General features: G+C 44.4%; 1 protein-coding gene across 3 annotated transcripts in view; it reads right to left on the bottom strand.

Moving 5' to 3' along the window:
- syt7b (synaptotagmin VIIb) overlaps positions 1-26,464 on the bottom strand; it is a 115,608-nt gene that overhangs the window by 48,063 nt on the left and 41,081 nt on the right. For all 3 annotated transcript variants that reach the window (XM_042330977.1, XM_042330976.1, XM_042330978.1), the window contains exon 2: positions 7,808-7,911. In XM_042330977.1, the coding sequence (XP_042186911.1) occupies positions 7,808-7,911 (104 nt within the window). The remainder of the gene's footprint in view (positions 1-7,807; positions 7,912-26,464) is intronic.

Below are 26,464 nucleotides of genomic sequence, written 5' to 3'. Positions count from 1 at the left end.
ATTTCTTCACCTCGTCAAACTCTCTGCGCTTTCGGCGTATTCCAGCTGACAGGTCCTGGTGTAAAGCGAGTTTGGCGTTTCCCACTGTAATGGTGTTGATTTTCGCCGCCTGTAGGACTCATTCCTTGTCGGTGAATCTCAGGAAACGTATGGTGATTGGGCGAGGTGGTTGTCTGGCTGCTGGTGGGGGCCTCAGTGCTCGGTGAGCTCTCTCGAGTTCTATGGGCCTGTCGGCGGACAGGTGGAGCCACTCGGGAAGTTTGTCTTGCAGGTAGCGGATCAGTGGCATGTTTCCCTCTTCTTTTTCGCCCAGATTTAATATATATTTTTTTCCCTCCGCCCCCTGTTTTCCAGGTCCTCTTTTTTCTCTTCCAGATGCTCTATTTTCTTTTTAGCATATGCTATTGTTTCCATGGCGTCTGTCAATAAGTTTTCCATGGATAGGACTCGACCCTCTGCCTCATCCAGGCACATCCATCTTGTTGTTGATGTCAGGCAAAGCATTTTCCAGGATTGTCACCTTGCCCCCTATCACACTGAGCTGAGAGTTAATGGCATCTAATTTAATGTTGAGTTCTGTACATTGGGATCTCAACTCAGAAAGGACGTCTTCGACAGAGTGTGGGGTTGGCATTCGTTGGGCCTCGGGGGGGAACGGGTCCTCTTGCTCCTGGCTAATGGTGCTAGATTTTTCTGAAGCTAGCTGCTTCTTGGAGGCTTTTCCCGTCGCTAATACTCGAGTCCGGGTAAAAATGTTACCTGTAATGTCGCCTTTTGTAGCCGCCATGACTTTTTGACTAAAGCTAAAGGAGTTTAAACTTGAAGTGGAGGTAAGATTAGGAATTGGAAACAACTTGTGCGGAGCTCTTAGTTCATGCGGCCATCTCGTTCAAGGGTCACGTGATGCCCCCCCATTTCACATTCTTAAAATAAGGTGGTGATCCTAACTGACCCAAAACAGGGAATTCTTACTAGGATTAAATATCAGGAATTGTGAAAAACTGAGTTTAAATGCATTTGGCTAAGGTGTATGTAAACTTCCAGCTTCAACTGTAGGTGTAATCTGGAGCCAAGCATGTTGATTTTTAATCCAAGGGTATCCTGCTATTGACATACTTGTTGAATTATGGAACAGAACGTGACAGCAACAAGTAATTCATGAGCCATCTCTGCAGCACTCCACTAATCAGGCCTTTATGGTAGAGTGGCCAGACGGAAGCCACTCCTCAATAAAAGGCACGTGACAGCCCGCTTAGAGTTTGCCAAAAGGCACCTAAAGGACTCAGACCATAAGAAACAAGATTCTCTGTTCTTATGAAACCAAGACTGAACTCTTTGGCCTGAATGCCAAGCATCACGTCAGGAGGAAACCTGGCACAATCCCTACGGTGAAGCATGGTGGTGGCAGCATCATGCTGTGGGGATGGTTTTCAGTGGCAGGGACTGGGAGTCTAGTCAGGATCGAGGAAAATATGAATGGAGCAAAGTACAGAGAAAATCTGCTCCATAGCGCTCAGGACCTCAGACTGGGGCGAAGTTTCACCTTCCAACAGGACAACAACCCTAAACACACAGCCAAGACAACACAGGAGTGGCTTCGGGACAAGTCTCTGAATGTCCTTGAGTGGCCCAGCCAGAGCCCAGACTTGAACCTGATCGAACATCTCTGGAAAGACCTGAAAATTGCTGTGCAGCGACGCTTCCCATCCAACGTGACAGAGCTTGAAAGGATCTGCAGAGAAGAATGGGAGAAACTCCCCAAATACAGGTGTGCCAAGCTTGTAGCGTCATACCGAAGAAAACTCAAGGCAGTAATCGCTGCCAAAGACACTTCAACAAAGTACTAAGTAAAGGGTCTGAATACTTATGTAAATGTGATATTTTTGCTTTGTCATTATGGGGTATTGTGTGTAGATTGATAAGGGAAAAAAACAATTTAATCAATTTTAGAATAAGGCTGTAACGTAACAAAATGTTGAAAAGGTCAAGGGGTCTGAATACTTTCTGAATGCACTGTATGAGTGCATAAAAAAGGAAATTATTATACAATAAATTATACAATAAATTGAATACCTGAATTCCCACTAGAATCCCTGAACTCCATTCATTAGTTGTCTGTGCCAGTAAAATGTTTTATGTGCTATAATTCAGTTAATATCTGATGGGACTTTCTTCAGTTAATATCTGATGGATTTTAAACATGCCATTTTTTTAGTATCTTCATCTATTGTCCAACTGTTGCATTTATTAGAATTATTTTGAAACCCTTGTAACCATTTTGATGACCGTTGCTACATACAGCCAGCTCTCAGGATCTACATGTGAATCCCTCTCCACAGCAATCATCCAGACATCTGTTAACCATACAGACTGAACGGATGGGAGCATCAAGCATCAGACACAGTGGGGATTAGACACGTCCACACACATACAACACTCCCAACACACATACAACACTACACACTCAGAAACAGTACACACCCAAACATACATAAAACAGAGGTGTTAAAATAGATCCAGAATTCCCAACAGTCAGTGGAATTATGATGAAACATTTTGAGATTAATCTGAAGACTGCAACTATATGATAAACCATGGAACTCATGACTGCAGCTATATGATAAACCTTGGAACTCATGACTGCAGCTATATGATAAACCTTGGAACTCATGACTGCAGCTATATGATAAACCTTGGAACTCATGACTGCAGCTATATGATAAACCTTGGAACTCAGGACCTCAGCTATATGATAAACCTTGGAACTCAGGACTGCAGCTATATGATAAACCTTGGAACTCAGGACTGCAGTTATATGATAAACCTTGGAACTCAGGACTGCAGTTATATGATAAACCTTGGAACTCAGGACTGCAGCTATACGATAAACCTTGGAACTCAGGACTGCAACTATATGATAAACCTTGGAACTCAGGACTGCAGATATATGATAAACCTTGGAACTCAGGACTGTATAATTGATATGGTTTGACTCAAACTGTTATAGTTTCATATCGAAAAAATACTCAAGCTGAGTTTCTGAACTAACTTGATTCAATAGGTGTTACTCACCAAACCTAATATTTACAATGTGATCCTTGTAAAATTCAAATAATGATGGATTTTCCTTTCATTTCAGTTCCTTTCCAAACATATACATCACATGTAGTAGAGGAAACCTTAACCCTGTAAAGAAAGGTTTTCAAAAGGCAGTTTGGAGCAGGAAAGGGTTTTACTATAGACTTACTGTCACATTCCCTGTCACAAATTACATGGCCTGTTTGTTATAAACACTTATCAATAGAGGGCAGATCTCTGGAAATGACCTAACTAACCCCACTGCCCACCCATCCACCAACACACAGTCATTCACTCACACAGTTGTTTTAGGGACTCAAAAAAAGGCTAGATTTCAAACAGTCAAGAATATGCTATCAAGTGCAGCTCATCTATCATTTAACACTATCATAAAATCTTCAGGAGGCTAGAGAGTAGGGGAAGGAGAGAGAAAACACTGAAGACAGGGAGTGGGACATGAGAGAGAGAGGGAGAGGGAAGAGAAGGGAAAGAAGATGGAGAGAAAGGCAGAGGCAATGTATGATTGAGTGGGAGAGAGAGAGAGAGAGTGACAGAATGAGGGGAGTTGAAACAGAATAAAGTGAGATGGAGAGAGGAGAGACATCAGAGGATATGGGAGATAGTGGGGGAGGATGGGGGAGAGAATAGAGGAGATTATGGAGAGAGGGAAGGGGGAGAGAATAGAGGAGAGGATGGGAAGAGGAGAGGATAAGGGAATGGAGAAGAGGGTGGGGGAGAAGAGGTGGGCATCATGGATGTCTCCCCGCTAAGAACAGTGTAATGCTGCAGCCCTGTGAAGGATCTGTCCTCAGCCCTCAGTCCCGCTGTCATTATATCTGTCACAGCACAACACACATAATGGCTGCCAACACCACTCATATCTCCCTTCTCCCTTCTCCTCCCCTCTTCCCATCCTCTATCCAACTCTTTCTTCCCCTCCTCATCTCCTCCCTCCCCACTTCCTGCTTCCTCCCTCTCCTTCTCTCCTCCTTCCCCTTCTCTGCTCCCCCCCATCCTCTCCTCCTTCCCTCCTCCTTCCTGCCATAATCGACCCATGAGACCTGTTTCTGACTTCTTCATCTTCCCTCACCCATATGCTGGGCTGATATACTGCACCTCTACACAGGGCTGCATCTATCAACTACCATGGGCTAAATATCACAGTATTTATCACAGTATTTATCTAATTGTGTCTATCTCTGTGTACTTCCTCATAAACACAATGGTCTCAGAGCCGCATAGCTATGTCACAATGGGACGCCGGACTATCGTGTCTCTCAGCATCTGTAGACTCTGAATTACGGTTACGAAACACTTGTAAAGAGGGAGACATATGGTATTTGCAAAGACAGACAAAGAGTGTGAGGGTAAATAGAGAAATAGAAAGGGCGAGGACAAGAGAAATGGACAGTGAGGGTTGAGTAGTTTTACTGTGTGTGTGTCTGTGTATTTGACAGGGTATGATATGATTCATCTTTGAAGACCAGACTGAAAGTCCTCAATCTACACAGGGTGTGACAGACTGGTAAAATATCATAGATGTGCAGCAATACAAATGTGCGTAATACCAGTTACTAATATGACATATTATTTACATGCTTTAAGCATGCTTATTCAATCTCCATCTCACTTCAGAACCGTTCTCAGCTGAATTCAGTCCTCTGCATGTTTTACCCACCTATGTCCTGTCCTCACTCCACAAATGCTCCTAGACAGAGCGAGAGAGAGAGAAAGGCCAAGATAGGGACAGAGAGATAACTAGAAAGAGACGGAGAAAGAAAAGCCAAGAGAGGGACAGACAGAGGAGAGGGACAACGATGGAGAGAGGGACCAAAAGCAGGGGAGCGTATTTCCAGATGAAACGTATGGGCAGAATCAGTTGCTCAGGCAGCAGCCAATAGCTCAGAGTGATGTGTACATTAGCATATGAATCATTAACATGGGACCGGGAGCCGGCGACAAGCAGGCACACGCACTGCTCAGAGCACAAAGCCATGTTTACATAACCTAATGGAGAATTCTGTTCATGTTCACCATCATGGCCACACAACATCTCCCCATACCATTCCCCTTGCACACTACCAAGAGCCCACACACAAAGTTATGGAAACAGAAGGATACTCAAGAAAATAGAACACAACCGGAAAGCACTGCAACTTTTATCCAAGGAGTTTTTTATGGCGGAAAAAAGTAATTTGGAGTTATGCGGTCTAGCATATAAACTAAAGCTGGCAAGAGACTGAAATTTTATTTAACTTTGCAAGGTAGTTAAGAACAAATTCTTATTTACAATGACTGCCTACCCTGGCCAAACCCAGACGATGCTGGGCCAATTGTGGGCCACCCAATCACAGCCGGATGTGATACAGCCTGGATTCGTACCAGGGACTGTAGTGACACCTCTTTTTATTTTATTTAACTAGGCAAGTCAGTTAAGAACAAATTCTTACTTAAAATGACAACCTAGGAACAGTGAGTTAACTGCCTTGTTCAGGGGCAGAACGACAGAGTTTTACCTTGTCAGCTCTGGGATTCAATCTAGCAACCTATCAGTTACTAGTCCAACGCTCTAACCACTAGGCTACCTGCCATTGAGATGCAGTGCTTTAGAATGCTGCGCAACTCGGGAGCCCAAAATATGAACTCAAAAGTGTGATTCTGCCATTGACTAACTGCTAGACACAAAAATTCAATGTGCTCATGTTCTATCCTCAGTGTCTGCATTTTAGTGTCCTGGAATGTGTGTATTACTGTTTTGCTTATGTTAATGTAGTGAATGTAGCCTACAGTTTATGCACACATATGTTGCAATACACTGAGACCAGATGTACGGGTGGGGGAGGTGAGAGAATGAAAGAATGAGAGGAGGGGAAATCATTCTTTACTTAATAGAATATGATATACTCAATTATATAGAATATGATATACTCAATGATATAGAATGGTGAAATGATTCAATCAAATAGACTATCTTTTCATTCTGAATGTCTGATCCATGAACCATCTTTCTGCTTTCCTCTAATTGCCAAACGGCAGGAACAGGCAGCAAATAGCTCATTATTAATTGCAGCTAATTACCTGGGTGTCCAACTGTACCATTTTAATGGCATGGGGTTCGGAGAAGGGCACGGACATAGTGCATTGTCATGGAGAGAGAGGGGGGGGGAGAGATATGGAGAGCGAAAGATGGAGAGAATTGATTAAACTTTTACAGCGCTTTTCATTACAGACATAATCTCAAAGCATGTCTTTGCATGTCTCCGTCTCTCACATGTCTCCATCTCTCACATGTCTCAGTCTCTCACATGTCTCCGTCTCTCACATGTCTCAGTCTCTCACATGTCTCCGTCTCTCACATGTCTCCGTCTCTCACATGTCTCAGTCTCTCACATGTCTCCGTCTCTCACATGTCTCAGTCTCTCACATGTCTCAGTCTCTCACATGTCTCAGTCTCTCACATGTCTCAGTCTCTCACATGTCTCAGTCATGTCTCAGTCTCTCACATGTCTCAGTCTCTCACATGTCTCACATGTCTCCGTCTCTCACATGTCTCAGTCTCTCACATGTCTCAGTCTCTCACATGTCTCAGTCTCTCACATGTCTCAGTCTCTCACATGTCTCAGTCTCTCACATGTCTCCGTCTCTCACATGTCTCCGTCTCTCACATGTCTCAGTCTCTCACATGTCTCCGTCTCTCACATGTCTCAGTCTCTCACATGTCTCAGTCTCTCACATGTCTCAGTCTCTCACATGTCTCAGTCTCTCACAGTCTTCCTCTTGTGCAGTATGTAACACCTACAGCCTAACACCTCTCTCTCTCACTATGCTGCAGTTCTATTATGAGGATGTGGGGCATGTCTGTGCAAATGTGTGTGTATACAGTTCTGGGGTTCAACCCTACCAGGTAGCTAACCTTACCAGGCAGCTAATCCTACCAGGCAGCTAACCCTACCAGGCAGCTAACCTTACCAGGCAGCTAACCCTACCAGGAAGCTAACCCTACCAGGAAGCTAACCCTACCAGGCAGCTAACCTTACCAGGCAGCTAACCTTACCAGGTAGCTAACCTTACCAGGCAGCTAACCTTACCAGGTAGCTAACCTTACCAGGCAGCTAACCTTACCAGGCAGCTAACCTTACCAGGCAGCTAACCCTACCAGGCAGCTAACCTTACCAGGCAGCTAACCCTACCAGGCAGCTAAACCTACCAGGCAGCTAACCCTACCAGGCAGCTAACCTTACCAGGCAGCTAACCTTACCCTGCAGCTAACCCTACCAGGCAGCTAACCCTACCAGGCAGCTAACCTTACCAGGCAGCTAACCTTACCAGGCAGCTAACCCTGCCAGGCAGCTAACCCTACCAGGCAGCTAACCCTACCAGGCAGCTAACCTTACCAGGCAGCTAACCTTACCAGGCAGCTAACCCTACCAGGCAGCTAACCCTACCAGGCAGCTAACTCAGGATAAATCCCTACTAGCTCTGGGGAATATTATGGGTCAGTGCTGGGGTGTGTAATTTGACCTGAACATGTGTATATTGACCTCTCGGCCAGGTCATCATTGCCGATGATAACTGACCAACCTAGTTGATTAAAAGTTGTACAAATAAATAAGAGTCATGGAAGAGTGGATGGAAGCCTGCTGTACTGTGTTGTTCTGGGAAGGACAATGTGTCCTAAAACCAAATAATAGGATATAATGTCATAGGTAAATGTTAGTGGTCCACTCACCAGTTTGCGTTGACACCAGCTGCAGACTCCACACAGAGCTACGAGCCACACGGCACACACCGTCAGCCCCAGAGATACCAGGAACACACTGATAGATAGAGACCCTGCAGAGAGACAGAGGGAGGGGAGAGAGAGAGAGAGAGAGGTTGTGAGGTCTGGGGTCCGCTCACCAACCAAGACTTCACAAAATGGGACAAACACCAAATTGAGACTCTGCATGCAGAATTCTGCAAAAATATCCTCTGTGTACAACGTAGAACACCAAATAATGCATGCAGAGCAGAATTAGGCCGATACCCACTAATTATCAAAATCCAGAAAAGAGCTGTTAAATTCTACAACCACCTAAAAGGAAGCGATTCCCAAACCTTCCATAACAAAGCCATCACCTACAGAGAGATGAACCTGGAGAAGAGTCCCCTAAGCAAGCTGGTCCTGGGGCTCTGTTCACAAACACAAATACACCCCACAGAGCCCCAGGACAGCAGCACAATTAGACCCAACCAAATCATGAGAAAACAAAAAGATAATTACTTGACACATTGGGAAAGAATTAACAAAAAAACAGAGCAAACTAGAATGCTATTTGGCCCTAAACAGAGAGTACACAGTGGCAGAATACCTGTCCACTGTGACTGACCCAAACTTAAGGAAAGCTTTGACTATGTACAGACTTAGTGAGCATAGCCTTGCTATTGAGAAAGGCCGCCGTAGACAGACCTGGCTCTCAAGAGAAGACAGGCTATGTGCACACTGCCCACAAAATGAGGTGGAAACTGAGCTGCACTTCCTTACCTCCTGTCCAGCGTATGACCATATTAGAGATACATATTTCCCTCAGATTACACAGATCCACAAATAATTTGAAAACAAATCCAATTTTGATAAACTCCCATATCTACTGGGTTAAATTCCACAGTGTGCCATCACAGCAGCAAGATTTGTGACCTGTTGCCACAAGAAAAGGGCAACCAGTGAAGAACAAACACCACCAAACACCATATATATATAATATGACATTTGTAATGTCTTTATTGTTTTGAAACTTCTGTATGTGTAATGTTTACTGTTAATTTTTATTGTTTATTTCACTTTTGTATAATATCTACCTCACTTGCTTTGGCAATGTTAACACATGTTTCCCATGCCAATAAAGCCCCTTGAATTGAATTGAATTGAATTGAGAGAGAGAGATAGATGGGGAGAGAGAGGGGGACAGAGGGGGGAGGGGAGAGAGAGGAAGAGAGATAGCGAGGGAGAGGAAGAGAGATAGAGGTCACTGTTAAATGCAAGTCAATCATGAGATGGGAAGGAGAAGGAGAGAAAGGGCAAGACCAAGAGCAAATGTTGTGGAAAGGATATCTATACATATCCCTTTGGCAATATGTTGGTAAAATCTAATAAACACATGCAGGAAAAATACACAAATGAGGCATAGGAGAAGTAAGTGTGGGAGGAGAGGGAAGTGTGGGAGGAGAGGGAAGTGTGGGAGGAGAAGTAAGTGTGGGAGGAGAGGGAAGTGTGGGAGGAGGGGAAGTGTGGGAGGAGAGGGAAGTGTGGGAGGGGGGAAGTGTGGGAGGGGAAGTGTGGGAGGAGAGGGAAGTGTGGGAGGAGAAGTAAGTGTGGGGGAGTGTGGGAGGGAAGTGTGGGAGGAGAGGAAGTGTGGGAGAAGGAAGTGTGGGAGGAGAGGGAAGTGTGGGAGGAGAGGGAAGTGTGGGAGGAGAGGGAAGTGTGGGAGGAGAGGGAAGTGTGGGAGGAGAGGGAAGTGTGGGAGGAGAGGGAAGTGTGGGAGGAGAGAGTGTGGGAGGAGAGGGAAGTGTGGGAAGTGTGGGAGGAGAGGGAAGTGTGGGAGGAGAGGGAAGTGTGGGAGGAGAGAGGAAGTGTGGGAGGAGGTGCTTCTAGTAAGTGTGGGAGGAGAGGGAAGTGTGGGAGGAGAGGGAAGTGTGGGAGAGAGAGGGAAGTGTGGGAGGAGAGGGAAGTGTGGGAGGAGAGGGAAGTGTGAGCCTGTAATGTGCTAGTGATTTTTAATATGCTCTCTCCCACTCAATCATCACTAACTTGCAGACAGAGCAATATATCAAGAGAAAAAGGGAAAGAGACAGGAAAAGAGGGCAAGTGTACCGGTATAAAATATCATGTCTACTTTCCCCATCTGTGTCAGTATCTACAGCTGGTGAATGAATACAGAGTTGCTGAAACGAAGGAAAAGAAAAACAATGGTCATTAAGAGGGTTCAATTACAAGTCTTGTAATCTGCAGCTTCCTTCCTCTTTGGTGTCTCATTGTACATGATCAGTACTGCAGCTTTTCCTCTTGTCTTTTGTTCATCTTTCAAGAAGTCAAGACCAAACTTGAGAGATGAAACCTCTTTCACGCACACATTTCTGGTAAAAAAAATAACTACATCACTGCATCTTGAATGCTATTCATCTAGCCCACCTCCTCTGCCAAGACAATTCAAAAGGCAAAGACGTGTTGGCAAACAACATTGTGCATAAACAATGGACTTCAATTCCACCTCATCCTCCCATTCTTTCTGTTACATTCTCCCTTTCTCTGTCCCTCTGCCTACACAATTCCTCTGCTTTCTCATCCCTTCCTCTCTCCATCCCTCTCTCCGCCCCTCTCTCCATCTCTCTCTCCATCCCTCCCTATAAAACTCTAGGTCTTGTAAGTTGTTCATGGCAGAGAACAGAAGGAGTAGCTTGGTAAAAACATCCACATATCACTCTTCCCTCACACTTTCTTTCATTTCCTGTCATCCTTCCTCTATTTCCACATGAGGCCTCCTACCTTTCTCCATTCTTTCTTGCTCTCCTTTTGCTCAGTATGTTGTTCAATTTATTTTCCTACTATCTATTGTGAGAAAAATAATACAGTGAGTAGCCTTTGTAGAACACATCCATCAAAGGAAGCAATCAGTTGACATTATGTTTTCAACAGAACCTGAGCAATGACAATGATACTGTAACTATCCATTACTGGTCATCTCACTCAGAAAGCAATTCAACATGTCATAATGCTGCTGATAAGTGGCCATAATGGCAGGTGTTTCATGGAGGTCTTTCATCTTTTCAGTATTTTTTTAAAGGGATGAAATGGATGACCCTGAGGTCATATACAGTATGCTGCTGTAATGTTTTTAAAAAAAGTAGATCTGTGTATAGATGGCATTTTTAATTGCAGAGTATTTTTTCTTCTTCTCTTACCTTCGTCATTGCTGTGGATTAGACTGCAGTGTATACGTTTCAGTGAAATGGTCAAAAACAGTTCCTAGCCTATTTAGTCCACTGTTGAGTTACATAATGGCTGAAGATCATTGTTTGGTTTAAGGTAGGCTAACTTATGAACAAAGACCAATGTTGCTAGTTGGTGTGGCTGAATAATAAAAACAATCTATTAGCGCCGAACAGCCAATGGAGGTTAAACAAACAGCTGTGATTCAGCACAATGGACAGCGGCAGAATCGGAATTCACCCGAACAGTGTGGGCAGAGACAGAATCCGCACAGTGTGGACAGTGACAGAATCGGAAATCACCCTGGCAGTGTGGACTGCAACCATTTTTTTTACAGTTGTAGTGGAGCTACCCATTCCATTACGACAATCCCTGAAGATAAATGGGGAATAGCCTATAGGCTTATACCAGGAAGAAATAGAGACACAGCATTCTCTCGCATAACCAATAATAACCAAAAACTAGAAAGATAACACACTAACATGATTTAACAATAAGTATTTAATGACCTGGCCTGGCACAAAGGAGCTGGCCAGGTAGCTAGCTTCCTGACTGTAAGGCTGCTGTAAGGTTGCTACACAGAGCAATTACTACTGTGAGCTGGCCCACCCTAATATTGAAACTCATCTTGATCTCCCAGAGGCACATCCATTAGATGCTTCTGATAGGGCAGAGAATTGCATCCTGGTCATTAGCTCGGTGAGTTCCTGTAATGATTCAACAGCAGCTTTAATATGTCTATCAGCCCAGCCAGGCTGCTGTAAAAGAGCCTGGGAAGAGATACAGTGCCTTGCAAAAGTATTCATCCCCCTTCGCGTTTTTACTATTTTGTTGCATTACAACATGTCATTTAAATGGATTTTTATTTGGATTTCATGTTATGGACATAAAAATAGAAAATAGTCCAGCACTAAGCAAGCGGCACCATGAAGACTAAGGAGCTCTCCAAACAGGTCAGGGACAAAGTTGTGGAGAAGTACAGATCAGGGTTGGGTTATAAAAAAATATCAGAAACTTTGAACATCCCATGGAGCATGGAAAGAAATGGAAAGAAAATGGCACCACAACAAACCTGCCAAGCCTCCCACCAAAACTCACGGACCAGGCAAGGAGGGCATTAATCAGAGAGGCAAGAAAGAGACCAAAGATAACCCTCAAGGAGCTGCAAAGCTCCACAGCGGAGATTGGAGTATCTGTCCATAGGACCACTTTAAGCCGTACACTCCACAGAGCTGGGCTTTACGGAAGAGTAGAAAAAAGCCTTTGCTTAAAGAAAAAAATAAGCAAACACATTTGGTGTTCACCAAAAGACATGTGGGAGACTCCCCAAACTTATGGAAGAAGGTACTCTGGTCAGATGAGACTAAAATGTTGCTTTTTGCCATCAAGGAAAACGCTATGTCTGGCGCAAACCCAACACCTCTCATTACCCCGAGAACAGCAGGATGTTTTTCCACCGGCAGAGACTGTGAAACTGGCCAGAATTTAAGGAATGATGGATGGTGCTAAATTCTTGAGGGAAACCTGTTTGAGTCTTCCAGAGATTTGAGGCTGGGATGGAGGTTCACCTTCCAGCAGGACAATGACCCTAAGCATACTGCTAAAGCAACACTTGAGTGGTTTAAGGGGAAACATTTAAATATCTTGGAATGGCCTAGTCAAATCCCAGATCTCAATCCAATTGAGAATTTGTGGTATGACTTAAAGATTGCTGTACACCAGCAGAACCCATCCAATTTGAAGGAGCTGGAGCAGTTTTGCCTTGAAGAATGGGCAAAAATCCCAGTGGCTAAATGTGCCAAGCTTATAGAGACATACCCCAAGAGACTTGTAGCTGTAATTGCTGCAAAAGGTGCCTCTACAAAGTATTGACTTTGGGGGGGGGTGAATAGTTATGCATGCTCAAGTTTTCTGTTTACTTGTCTTACTTCTTGTTTGTTTCACAATAACAAATATTTTGCATCCTAAAAGTGGTAGGCATGTTGTGTAAATCAAATGATACAACCCCCAAAAAGGAAAAATGCCAAGGGGTGAATACTTTCACAAGCCACTGTAGATGGATACAGCTGTGCTGCATTTAGCTGAGGAAAAAGGGTGGAAAATAGCAGCGAGCCTAACAGAAGGTGGTGGTAGTGTAAACAAGGGGTTGAATCAGACTGTTGTATTACAGCTGTGGTGTGTATGGTCGATGGGCAGGGATGGGTGCATCAGGTAGGGATGCTTTCAAAAGGATTGCGACAGCTTCCCTAATACTTTTACAGTCCAAATAATTCACATTTAGACTATGAATCACTAAAAGCTAATGAGTTCTGCCCCAGTAAGGCAATTTATTACAGAGTACAACACAAAGACAGCTCTGGCAAAAACAATATGGTCACATGGATGGCCCTTCTCAATGACTCTCTCCCCAGGAGTGGCCCCATGCAGTGCTGTGCTGGGTGTCACACAGAGAGCCTCCTGTGGCTAATTCCAGACCAGACATTCACAGCACTGCAGCTATCACACACACACACACACACACACACACACACACACACACACACACACACACACACACACACACACACACACACACACACACACACACACACACACACACACACACACACACACATCACTAGCTCCTATTGTCTCATTTCATCACTGCCCTCTTGAAAGTTCATTTTTATTGTACACATACTGCATGAGCTTTGGCGTTTCCATAAAACTACAAACAGAAAAATAAAGCGAGTGTCTTTTCAGTCTATTCCTCTCAGTTGTTATATTTCTCTCTCATCTTCCCACTCTGAGCCCGTCGGTCCACCACTATTTTCCCTCATCAAGTAATTACATGATTTTCTACTGAAACGATTAAAACTACTCATCAGAAAGAATAGCCTCCATAACAATCCCTCCAACCCTCTCTGGGATTTAAACCCACATTAACCCCACATGCAGCCATCCTCTCCACTGGTTTACTAGTATCTAAGGATTGTACGGATAGATAAAAAGATGACCAAATTACACTGCAATTGATGTCTGTTTTGTGACGGGTAGTGTACCGAATGCATGCATATTCAACATCTCAACCTGAAAGTCCCAGGTATACCTGCATCTACACCTGACTGCTCTCATCCTTCTCACTCTGAACTAAAGGTTGCTGCTGTCTGTCTTCCCCAGGCACCTCTCTCTCCACCTTGCCAGACAGATGTAGAGGATCCATCATAATGAGGTCACTGACCCACTTCTAAAGCACACACACATATCGGCATCATCATCTCATCAGCATAATCACTAAGTCATCTGCTGTAACTACGAGTGATGGGGGGGAAAACACTTTGGGGCTACTGTTGGTAGAGTTAGAGTTAGTTAGCGTTAGCTAGCGTTAGGTCTGCTGTACCTGCGCCAAAACACTGGTATTTTTCATCTAATATCTTATAGTTGGTTCTCCATCTTTGTTTTAAATAGTGAGCCAACATTTTTTCAACTCTTTTATTTCCCCTGACTGATCAAAAGCAACTGCTCTCTCTTGTCTCTCTGCAGCAGACATATAGTGAGCAATATGTTTGGAACATCAAATCGCAATAAAATCACAGTATCGAATAGCAATACAGTTGAAGTCAGAAGTTTACATAAACCTTAGCAAAATACATTTCAACTCTGTTTTTCCCAATTCCTGACATTTAATCAGAGAGAGAATTATCCGTCTTAGGTCAGTTATGATTAACAGTTTATTTTAAAAATGTGAAATGTCAGATTAATAGGAGAGAGAATGATTTATTTCAGCTTTTATTTATTTCATCACATTCCCAGTTGGTCAGAAGTTTACATACACTTAATTATTATTTGGTAGCATTGCCTTTAAATTGTTTAACGTTTTGGGTAGCCTTCCACAAGCTTCCCACAATAAATTGGGTGAATATCGACCCATTCCTCCTGACAGAGCTGGTGTAACTGAGTCAGGTTTGTAGGCCTCCTTGCTCGCACACAAGGACTTTATGATGGCCACTCCAATACCTTGACTTTGTTGTCCTTAAGCAATTTTGCCACAACTTTGGAAGTATACTTGGGGTCATTGTCCATTTGGAAGACCCATTTGCGACCAAGCTTCAACTTTGTGACTAATGTCTTGAGATATTGCTTCAATATATCAACATAATTTTCTTCCTCATGATGCCATCTATTTTGTGAAGTGCACCAGTCCCTCTTTGCAGCAAAGCACCCCAACAACATGATGCTGCCACCGCCGTGCTTCACGTTTGGGATGGTGTTCTTCGACTTGCAAGCTTCCCCCTTTTTCCTCCAAACATAACGATGGTGATTATGGCCAAACGGTTCTATTTTTGTTTCATCAGACCAGAGGACATTTCTCCAAAAAGTATGATCTTTGTCCCCATGTGCAGTTGCAAACCGTAGTCTGGCTTTTTTATGGCGGTTTTTGAGCAGTGGCTTCTTCCTTGCTGAGCGGCCTTTCAGGTTATTTCGATATAGGACTGGTTTTACTGTGAATATAGATACTTTGTACCTGTTTCCTCCAGCATCTTCACAAGGTCCTTTGCTGTTGTCCTGGGATTGATTTGCACTTTTTGCACCAAAGTACGATCATCTCTAGGAGACAGAACGCATCTCCTACCTGATCGGTATGACGGCTGCGTGGTCCCATGGTGTTTATACTTGCATACTATTGTTGTACAGATGAACGTGGTACCTTCAGGCATTTGGAAACTGCTCCCAATGATGAACTAGACTTGTGGAAGCCTAAACTCTTTTTTGTTGGGGTGTTTTTTTCTTGGCTGATTTCTTTTGATTTTCCCATGATGTCAATCAAAGAGGCACTGAGTTTGAAGGTAGGCCTTAAAATACATCCACAGGTACACCTCCAATTGACTCAAATTATGTCAATTAGCCTATCAGAAGCTTCTAAAGCCATTACTTAATTCCTGGAATTTTCAAAGCTATTTAATGGCACAGTCAACTTACTGTGTGTAAACTTCTGACCTACTGGAATTGTGATACAGTGAATTATAAGTGAAATAATCTGTCTGTAAACAATTGTTGGAAAAATTACTTGTGTCATGTACAAAGTAGATGTCCTAACTGACTTGCCAAAACAATAATTTGTTAACAGGAAATGTGTGGAGTGGTTGAAAATGAGTTTTAATGACTCCAACCTAAGTGTATGTAAACTTCCGACTTCAACTGTACATACAGTATATGCTGTAGAATCGTGAGAATCGCAGTACATATTGTATTGTGAGGTGCCTTGCATTTCCCAGGCCTAGTAACTACGAACATATTTTATCCTCCATGTCAATTGTGAGGGCATCGATTGGGATAAAATGAATATTTACAAATGACTCGTGCACCGCCGTGAGGACCCGGAGTTATTTACAGTTGCTTTAAGTGAGAATCCTGCACACTGTCAGAAGAGCCCCCTCCCTACTTCCCTCTCTACCTCCCTCCCTTCTTCCCTCTCTCTCTCCTCTGCTTCACCTGCTGTGCTAATCTGCTTGTGTTCTGCTCACTCAGCCACTGGTGTTTGTGCCCAAGTTGACACAGAATCAGGGCTATTAGTCACAGGGGACCAGCAGAGGAGCATGTCTGTCTGGTCCAGGGGACGGGGGTGAGCGAACGGGGAAGGCAGAGCAGAGTGAAGCCCCACTTGGGGAGCGGAACCCTTGACCCTGCCACCCGCCACTAGGACCAACCATCAGCGGAGAAAAAGAGCCGACACCTTGGCTGTTCTCATTATACAGGACCAGCACCTGAGAGCCATTCCTGTAACAGTATATTGCCACTAGATCTCATGTCAGGCGGGTTACAGGGTGAGCCAGCATCACTGTAACTATTCTGCTTTCTGCACAGTCACCCCATTCCAATGAGTTCATCTGGGCTACAATACCCGGACCCCTTCATCTGCCGGTATGGGGCACGGAACCCCGTCGATGCTTCACGACTGGACTACCGACGTAATCTGCCCGAGGGGGGACTCAACTGGCTCCTACAGTGCCTTGCGAAAGTATTCGGCCCCCTTGAACTTTGCGACCTTTTGCCACATTTCAGGCTTCAAACATAAAGATATAAAACTGTATTTTTTTGTGAGGAATCAACAACAAGTGGGACACAATCATGAAGTGGAACGACATTTATTGGATATTTCAAACTTTTTTAACAAATAAAAAACTGAAAAATTGGGCGTGCAAAATTATTCAGCCCCCTTAAATTAATACTTTGTAGCGCCACCTTTTGCTGCGATTACAGCTGTAAGTCGCTTGGGGTATGTCTCTCAGTTTTGCACATCGAGAGACCAAATTTTTTTCTCATTCCTCCTTGCAAAACAGCTCGAGCTCAGTGAGGTTGGATGGAGAGCATTTGTGAACAGCAGTTTTCAGTTCTTTCCACAGATTCTCGATTGGATTCAGGTCTGGACTTTGACTTGGCCATTCTAACACCTGGATATGTTTATTTTTGAACCATTCCATTGTAGATTTTGCTTTATGTTTTGGATCATTGTCTTGTTGGAAGACAAATCTCCGTCCCAGTCTCAGGTCTTTTGCAGACTCCATCAGGTTTTCTTCCAGAATGGTCCTGTATTTGGCTCCATCCATCTTCCCATCAATTTTAACCATCTTCCCTGTCCCTGCTGAAGAAAAGCAGGCCCAAACCATGATGCTGCCACCACCATGTTTGACAGTGGGGATGGTGTGTTCAGGATGATGGGCTGTGTTGCTTTTACGCCAAACATAATGTTTTGCATTGTTGCCAAAAAGTTCAATTTTGGTTTCATCTGACCAGAGCACCTTCTTCCACATGTTTGGTGTGTCTCCCAGGTGGCTTGTGGCAAACTTTAAACGACACTTTTTATGGATATCTTTAAGAAATGGCTTTCTTCTTGCCACTCTTCCATAAAGGCCAGATTTGTGAAATATACGACTGATTGTTGTCCTATGTACAGAGTCTCCCACCTCAGCTGTAGATCTCTGCAGTTCATCCAGAGTGATCATGGGCCTCTTGGCTGCATCTCTGATCAGTCATCTCCTTGTATGAGCTGAAAGTTTAGAGGGACGGCCAGGTCTTGGTAGATTTGCAGTGGTCTGATACTCCTTCCATTTCAATATTATCGCTTGCACAGTGCTCCTTGGGATGTTTAAAGCTTGGGAAATCTTTTTGTATCCAAATCCGTCTTTAAACTTCTTCACAACAGTATCTCGGACCTGCCTGGTGTGTTCCTTGTTCTTCATGATGCTCTCTGCGCTTTTAACGGACCTCTGAGACTATCACAGTGCAGGTGCATTTATACGGAGACTTGATTACACACAGGTGGATTGTATTTATCATTATTAGTCATTTAGGTCAACATTGGATCATTCAGAGATCCTCACTGAACTTCTGGAGAGAGTTTGCTGCACTGAAAGTAAAGGGGCTGAATAATTTTGCACGCCCAATTTTTCAGTTTTTGATTTGTTAAAAAAGTTTGAAATATCCAATAAATGTCATTCCACTTCATGATTGTGTCCCACTTGTTGTTGATTCTTCACAAAAAAATACAGTTTTATATCTTTATGTTTGAAGCCTGAAATGTGGCAAAAGGTCGCAAAGTTCAAGGGGGCCGAATACTTTCGCAAGGCACTGTACGTCGCGATGTCCCCTGAATGCCCATCTGCTAGCTGTCTAGAGCATATGGGACTGTTAGCTAATAGGCCCATCGGCCAATTTCTTGGGCCACTATACCTATTATGCCATTGGCTTGGGCCCCTTTTACTCAACGAAGCCCTGCTTATCCATCAAGACTGGACTACCAATGTAATCTGCCGGAGGATTTTTTCCAACAGGCCCCTCCACCGCGACGTCTGCTAGCCTGCTAGCTGGGGCCCGCTAGCTGTCTAGAGCATTTTGGACTGTTAGATGAATAGATCCATTGGGCCACTATACCTATTTTGCCAATTGGACTTGGACCCCTCTGCTACTTGGAACCCTACTAATCCATCACGACTGGTCTATCGACATCACCGCACAAGGAGGCAAAACAGACTTTCCTCCATCGCGACGTACCTCTAAGGACTTTCTGCTAGCCCTGGCCTGCTAGCTGTCTGAATCGCCGTGTCTCCAGCCAGCCCAACCACTCACTGGACCCCTATGATCACCCGGCTCCGCATGCCTCTCCCTAATATCAATATGCCTTGTCCATTACTTTCCTGGTTAGTGATTATTGTCTTATTTCACTGTAGAGCCTCTAGCCCTGCTCAATATGCCTTAACCAACCATTTAGTTCCACCTCCCATGGATGCGATGACATCACCTGGTTTAAATGTTTCTGGAGACAATATCTCTCTCATCATTACTCAATGCTAAGGTTTATCTCCAATGTACTCACATCCTACCATACCTTTGTCTGTACATTATGCCTTGAATCTATGCTATTGCACCTAGAAACCTGCTCCTTTTACTCTCTGTTCTGAACGTACTAGACAAACAGTTCTTATAGCCTTTAGCCGTACCCTTATCCTACTCCTCCTCTGTTCCTCTGGTGATGGAGAGGTTAATCCAGGCCCTGCAGTGCCTAGCTCCACTCCTATTCCCCAGGTGCTCTCCTTTGTTGACTTCTGTAACTGTAAAAGCCTTGGTTTCATGCATGTTAACATTAGAAGCCTACTCCCTAAGTTTGTTTTATTCACTGCTTTAGCACACTCTGCCAACCCGAATGTCCTAGCCATTTCTGAATCCTGGCTTAGGAAGACCACCAAAACCCCTGAAATTTCCATCCTTAACTATAACATTTTCTGACAAGACAGGACTGCCAAAGGGGGCGGCGTTGCAATCTACTGCAGAGATAGCCTGCAGAGTTCTGTCTTACTATTCAGGTCTGTACCAAAACAATTCGAGCTTCTACATTTAAAAATCCACCTTTTAGGGCCTCCCGGGTGGCGCAGTGGTTAATGGCGCTGTACTGCAGCCCCAGCTGCGCCACCAGAGACTCTGGGTCCGCGCCCAGGCTCTGTCGTAACCGGCCGCGACCGGGAGGTACGTGGGGCGACGCACAATTGGCCTAGCGTCGTCCGGGTTAGGGAGGGTTTGGCCGGTAGGGAAATCCTTGTCTCATCGCACACCAGCGACTCCTGTGGCGGTGCGCGCTAACCAAGGTTGCCAGGTGCACGGTGTTTCCTCCGACACATTGGTGCGGCTGGCTTCCGGGTTGGATGGCGCTGTGTTAAGAACCAGTGCGGCTTGGTTGGGTTGTGTATCGGAGGACGCATGACTTTCAACCTTCGTCTCTCCTTAGCCCGTATGGGAGTTGTAGCGATGAGACAAGATAGTAGCTACTAAACAATTGGATACCACGAAATTGGGGAGAAAAAGGGCTAAAAAAAATTTTTTTTTAATTCCACCTTCCCAGAAACAAGTCTCTCACCGTTGCCGCTTGCTATAGACCACCCTCTGCCCCCAGCTGTGCCTTGGACACCATATGTGAATTGATTACCCCCCATCTATCTTCAGAGTTCATGCTGCTAGGTGACCTAAACTGGGACATGCTTAACACCCCGGCCATCCTACAATCTAAGCTTGATGCCCTTCATCTCACACAAATTATCAATGAACGCACCAGGTACAATCCCAAATCCATAAACACAGGCACCCTCATAGATATCATCCTAACCAACTTGCCCTCCAAATACACCTCGGCTGTTTTCAACCAAGATCTCAGCGATCACCGCCCTATTGCCTGCATCCGTAATGGGTCTGCGGTCAAATGACCACCCCTCATCACTGTCAAACTCTCCCTAAAACACGTCAGCGAGTAGGCCTTTCCAATCGACCTGGCCCGGGTATCCTGGAAGGATATTGACCTCATCCCGTCAGTAGAGGATGCCTGGTTATTCTTTAAAATTGCCTTCCTCACTATCTTAAATAAGCATGCCCCATTCAAAAAATGTAGAACCAGGAACAGATATAGCCCTTGGTTCTCTCCAGACCTGACTCCCCTTGACCAGCACAAAAACATCCTGTGGCGTTCTGCATTAGCATCGAATAGCCCCCGTGATATGCAACTTTTCAGTGAAGTTAGGAACCAATATACACAGGCAGTTAGGAAAGCTAAGGCTAGCTTTTTCAACCATAAATTTGCATCCTGTAGCACAAACTCAAAAAAGTTCTGGGACAGTCCATGGAGAATAAGAGCACCTCCTCCCAGCTGCCCACTACACTGAGGCTAGGAAACAATCTCACCACCGATAAATCGACTATAATTGAGAATTTCAATAAGCATTTTCTATGGCTGGCCATGCTTTCCACCTGGCTACCCCTACCCCGGTCAACAGCCCTGCACCCACCACAGCAACTCGCCCAAGCCTCCCCATTGCTCCTTCACCCAAATCCAGATAGCTGATGTTCTGAAACAGCTGCAAAATCTGGACCCCTACAAATCAGCCGGGCTAGACAATCTGGACCCTCTCTTTCTAAAATGATCTGCCGAAATTGTTGCAACCCCTATTACTAGCCTGTTCAACCTCTCTTTCGTATCGTCTGAGATTTCCATAGATTGGAAAGCTGCCACGGTCATCCACCTCTTCAAAGGGGGAGACACTCTAGACCCAAACTGCTACAGACCTATATCTATCCTACCCTGCCTTTCTAAGGTCTTCGAAAGCCAAGTTAACAAACAGATTACCGACCATTTCGAATCCCACCGTCATTCTCCGCTATGTAATATGGTTTCAGAGCTGGTCATGGGTGCACCTCAGCCACTCTCAAGGTCCTAAACGATATCATAAGAGACATTATTGTGCAGACGTATTCATCGACCTGGCCAAGGCTTTCGACTCAACAGCCTTGGTTTCTCAAATGATTGCCTCGCCTGGTTCACCAACTACTTCTCTGATAGAGTTCAGTGTGTCAAATCGGAGGGCCTGTAGTCCGGACCTCTGGCAGTCGGGCCGACTCTCTTCTCTGTATACATCAATGATGTCGCTCTTGCTGCGGGTGATTCTCTGATCCACCTCTATGCAGACGACACCATTCTGTATACATCTGGCCCTTCTTTGGACACTGTGTTAGCTAACCTCCAGATGAGCTTCAATGCCATACAACTCTCCTTCCGTGGCCTCCAACTGCTCTTAAATGCAAGTAAAACTAAATGCATGCTCTTCAACCGATCGCTGCCCGCACCCGCCCGCCTGCCCAGCATCACTACTCTGGACGGTTCTGACTTAGAATATGTGGACAACTACAAATACCTCGGTGTCTGGTTAGACTGTAAACTCTCCTTCCAGACTCACATTAAGCATCTCCAATCCAAAATTAAATCTAGAATCGGCTTCCTATTTCGCAACAAAGCATCCTTCACTCATGCTGCCAAACATACCCTCGTAAACCTGACTTTCCTACCGATCCTCGACTTCGGCGATGTCATTTACAATATAGCCTCCAACACTCTACAAATTGTATGCAGTCTATCACAGTGCCATCTGTTTTGTCACCAAAACCCCATATACTACCCACCACTGTGTATGCTCTCGTTGCTCTCATTGGCTGGCCCTCACTTCATACTCATCGCCAAACCCACTGGCTCCAGGTCATCTATGTCTCTGCTAGGTAAAGCCCCACCTTATCTCAACTCACTGGTCACCATAGCAACACCCACCCGTAGCACACGCTCCAGCAGTTTTATCTCACTGGTCATCCCCAAAGCCAATTCTTCCTTTGGCCAACCTTTCCTTCCAGTTCTCTAGAATTGGCTTCAGATTTCATAACAAAGCATCCTTCACTCATGCTGCCAAACATACCCTCGTAAAACTGACCATCCTACCGATCCTCGACTTCAGCGATGTCATTTACAAAATAGCCTCCAACACTCTACTCAACAAATTGGATGCAGTCTATCACAGTGCCATCCATTTTGCCACCAAAGCCCATATACTACCCACCGCTGCGACCTGTATGCTCTCGTTGACTGGCCCTCGCTTTATTCTCGTCGCCAAACCCACTGGCTCCAGGTCATCTACAAGTCTCTGCTAGGTAAAGCCCCGCCTTATCTCAGCTCACTGGTCACCATAGCAGCACCCACCCGTAGCACACGCTCCAGCAGTTTTATCTCACTGGTCATCCCCAAAGCCAATTCTTCCTTTGGCCAACCTTTCCTTCCAGTTCTCTGCTGCCCATGACTGGAACGAACTGCAGAAATGACTGAAGCTGGAGACTCATATCGCCCTCACTAGCTTTAAGCACCAGCTGTCAGAGCAGCTCACAGATCACTGCACCTGTACATACCCCATCTGTAAATGGCCTATCCAGCTACCTCATCCCCATACTGCATTTATTTATTTATCTTGCTCCTTTGCTCCCCAGTATCTCTCCCCAGTATCTCTACTTGCACATTCACTTTCTGCACATCTACCATTCCAGTGTTTAATTGCTGTATTGTAATTACTTTGCCACCAAGGCCTATTTATTGCCTTACCTCCCTTATCCTACCTCATTTGCACACACTGTATATAGACTTTTTCTACTGTATTATTGACTGTATGTTTGTTTTACTCCATGTGTAACTCTGTGTTGTTGTATGTGTCGAACTGCTTTACTTTATCTTGGCCAGGTCACAGTTGTAAATGAGAACTTGTTCTCAACTAGCCTACCTGGTTAAATAAAGGTGAAATCAAATAAAAAATCAAATAAAAATCTATTTACTTAGTAGCCCCTGGGCAGCTGAAAAACGTTCCCTCAATGACGAGGCAACATTGCCTATCATCCGGAGCCCTGGCAGTCCCAACAAAACGCTCTTAAACCTAATTTATTTGATTGGCAGGTGTGTTTATCCGGGCAAAACATCCAAGCAGTTCACAGGCAGGACCCATCAAAGGCCATTTCTCATAGCCATGCCTTTACTGAGGAAGATTCAAAGGTTTGTTTTGAGCGACAAGGCCATCTATGGCTGAGTGTGTGCAGTTGAGTCATCATAACTCAGGGACAGATGCAGAGGTGAAGAGACTGCAGGTAAGAGAGGGGGAGTGGAGGTCAGAGAAGCCACTGTAAGAGACCGAGGGATTCTGAGAGTAGAGAAGGAGCAGCTGCATTAAAACATGAGCTTTCTGTGGGGTTAAAGGTGTCACGGGTCAACTGAGGGAGAGGAGTGGAGGGACAAAGACAAGAAAGGATCATGTGTTGAATTGCTTTACAGAGCAACTGCCCCTAAAAAGCAACTTCTTGTTTTAAAAATGGCCTTTGTGGTATCGATGTGGTCATAAATTCTGCCTGGACCAAAACTGAGATTTGTGAGACGATAGGAAAAAAATGGTATGTTACAGAAAGAAGAGTACTGTAACATTTTTCCTTGGGTTGAGTTTATTTCAATCCTGTCCACATACACACAGCTGGTAGCACCCAAGTAATCATCAATTTGGAGCACAGTGACCGAATAGTAATAACCATGGTCAATTTGGTTTGACATTTGATATCCCTATGAGGCTAGTTAGGGACCATCAGTAAATCACACAATATACATGGGACAATATTTTAAATGTCAATAGCTCCAAATTTCAATGACTTAAAAACCTCAAACAAACTATAAATTGTGAAAATTCAAATACAAATATTGAAAGCATTTAATGAGACAACTAAAAGATGTGCAACATGAAAATATTGTCCTTTTTACATTGAGTAATTTATTGACGGTCCCTAACTATCCCCAGAGATAACAAAGTTGGTTTGACATTGGATAGTCTAACAGTTACTTCAAGATACAATACCTGGTTAGAGTGTTAAGTTATCTAGAAGGGTGAGTGGCTAACTGTGCACTGTTTAGACAGAAAGAATGTGAGAGACACCCACATTAATCCCCCCCACCCCAAGACAACTCTCGTTTGGCTTCAGTCATGGCCGCTGCATTTCTTAATGACCAAGCCAACGATGCCAAATCAGGAAGTTCAGCCCCCTTTTAAGAGCAAAGAAAATAACACCTAATTAAGGAGGAAGAATATAAATATATAAATATATATATTTAGGGGTGGTGAGGAGAGAAATAGAGAGAGGGGTAGAGGTTGGGTTGAGAAGGGGGAGAGGGGAGGATGAAAGAAATGTAGTATTTTCAGCCCAGTTGGCAGTTCGCCTGCAGCTCTTACACATTCTGAATGTAAAGTTGAGTTTTCCCCCCAATAAAAGAAAAAACATTTCTGAAAGTCCACTGCTAAAGATCTCAGAGGTGCTGCTGTCTAAAGAGAAGAGAGAGCCAAGAAAAAGCTGGATTGCAAGTTGTGGAGGCGAAAGAAACGCACACCTGTCTAGGTGAGGTGCTGGCTAGAAGAGTAGAACACTTGAAAAATAAAAGGAGAGCCTCACACTAGGAGCACAGATGCAATAATTTAATAACCAATGTTTCGACAGACAAGCTGTCTTTATCAGGGTATAATGACAAACGGATTGCAAGTTGCAACAAAGAGAAATGCGCATAAAAATCCACACAGAACATCCACAACACCTCCAGGAGAGTATCCTACTACCAACAGAATGTACAGCTAAGTGAGCTATACAGAGCTACACTACATGACCAAATGATATGGACACCTGCTCTTCTAACATCTCATTCCAAAGTCATGGGCATTAATACGGAGTAGGTTCCCCCGTTGCTGCTATAACAACATCCACTCTTCTGGGATGGCTTGTTGGAACATTGTTGCAGGGACTTGCTTCCAATCAGCCACAAGAGTATTAGTGAAGTCGGGCACTGATGTTGGGTGATTGGTCCTGGCTTGGAGTCGGAGTTCCAATTAATTCCAAAGGTGTTCAATGGGGTTGAGGTCAGGGCTCTGTGCAGGCCAGTCATGTTCTTCTACACCAATCTCAACAAAACATTTCTGTATGGACATCGCTTTGTGCATGGGGGCATTGTCATGCTGAAACAGGAAAGGGCCTTCCCCAAACATTTGTCACAAAGTTGGAAGCACAGAATTGTCTAGAATGTCATTGTATGCTGTAGCGTTAAGATTTCAATTCCCTGGAACCTAGGGGCCTAGCCCGAACCTAGAAAAACAGCCCCAGACCATTATTCCTCCTCCACCAAACTTTACAATTGGCACTATACATTGGGGCAGGTAGCGTTCTCCTGGCATCCGCCAAATCCAGATTTGTCTGTTGGATTGCCAGATGGTGAAGCGTGATTCATCACTCCAGTGAATGCGTTTCCACTGCTCCACTGTGTGGCTGAAATAGCCCAATCCACTCATTTGAAGGGGTGACCACATACACTATATATAAAAAAGTTCATTCTACACATAAATTCACTTAGATCTCGCTCACTATATCTACACAATCAGTAACCATCATGGTAACTGTGGTCTCCTTACAGTCAGTGCCAAAATAAACCAAAGAAATCTTATTTCAATTATTTCAATTCTGCACGTGACACCATTACCCAATATTATCATCCTCCCATCAGCTCTTCCCTTCCCTTTC

This window comes from Oncorhynchus tshawytscha, linkage group LG12 (genome assembly GCF_018296145.1).
Source record: "Oncorhynchus tshawytscha isolate Ot180627B linkage group LG12, Otsh_v2.0, whole genome shotgun sequence".
Taxonomy (NCBI): Eukaryota; Metazoa; Chordata; class Actinopteri; order Salmoniformes; family Salmonidae; genus Oncorhynchus; species Oncorhynchus tshawytscha.
This window is presented reverse-complemented; position numbering and strand designations above follow the sequence as displayed.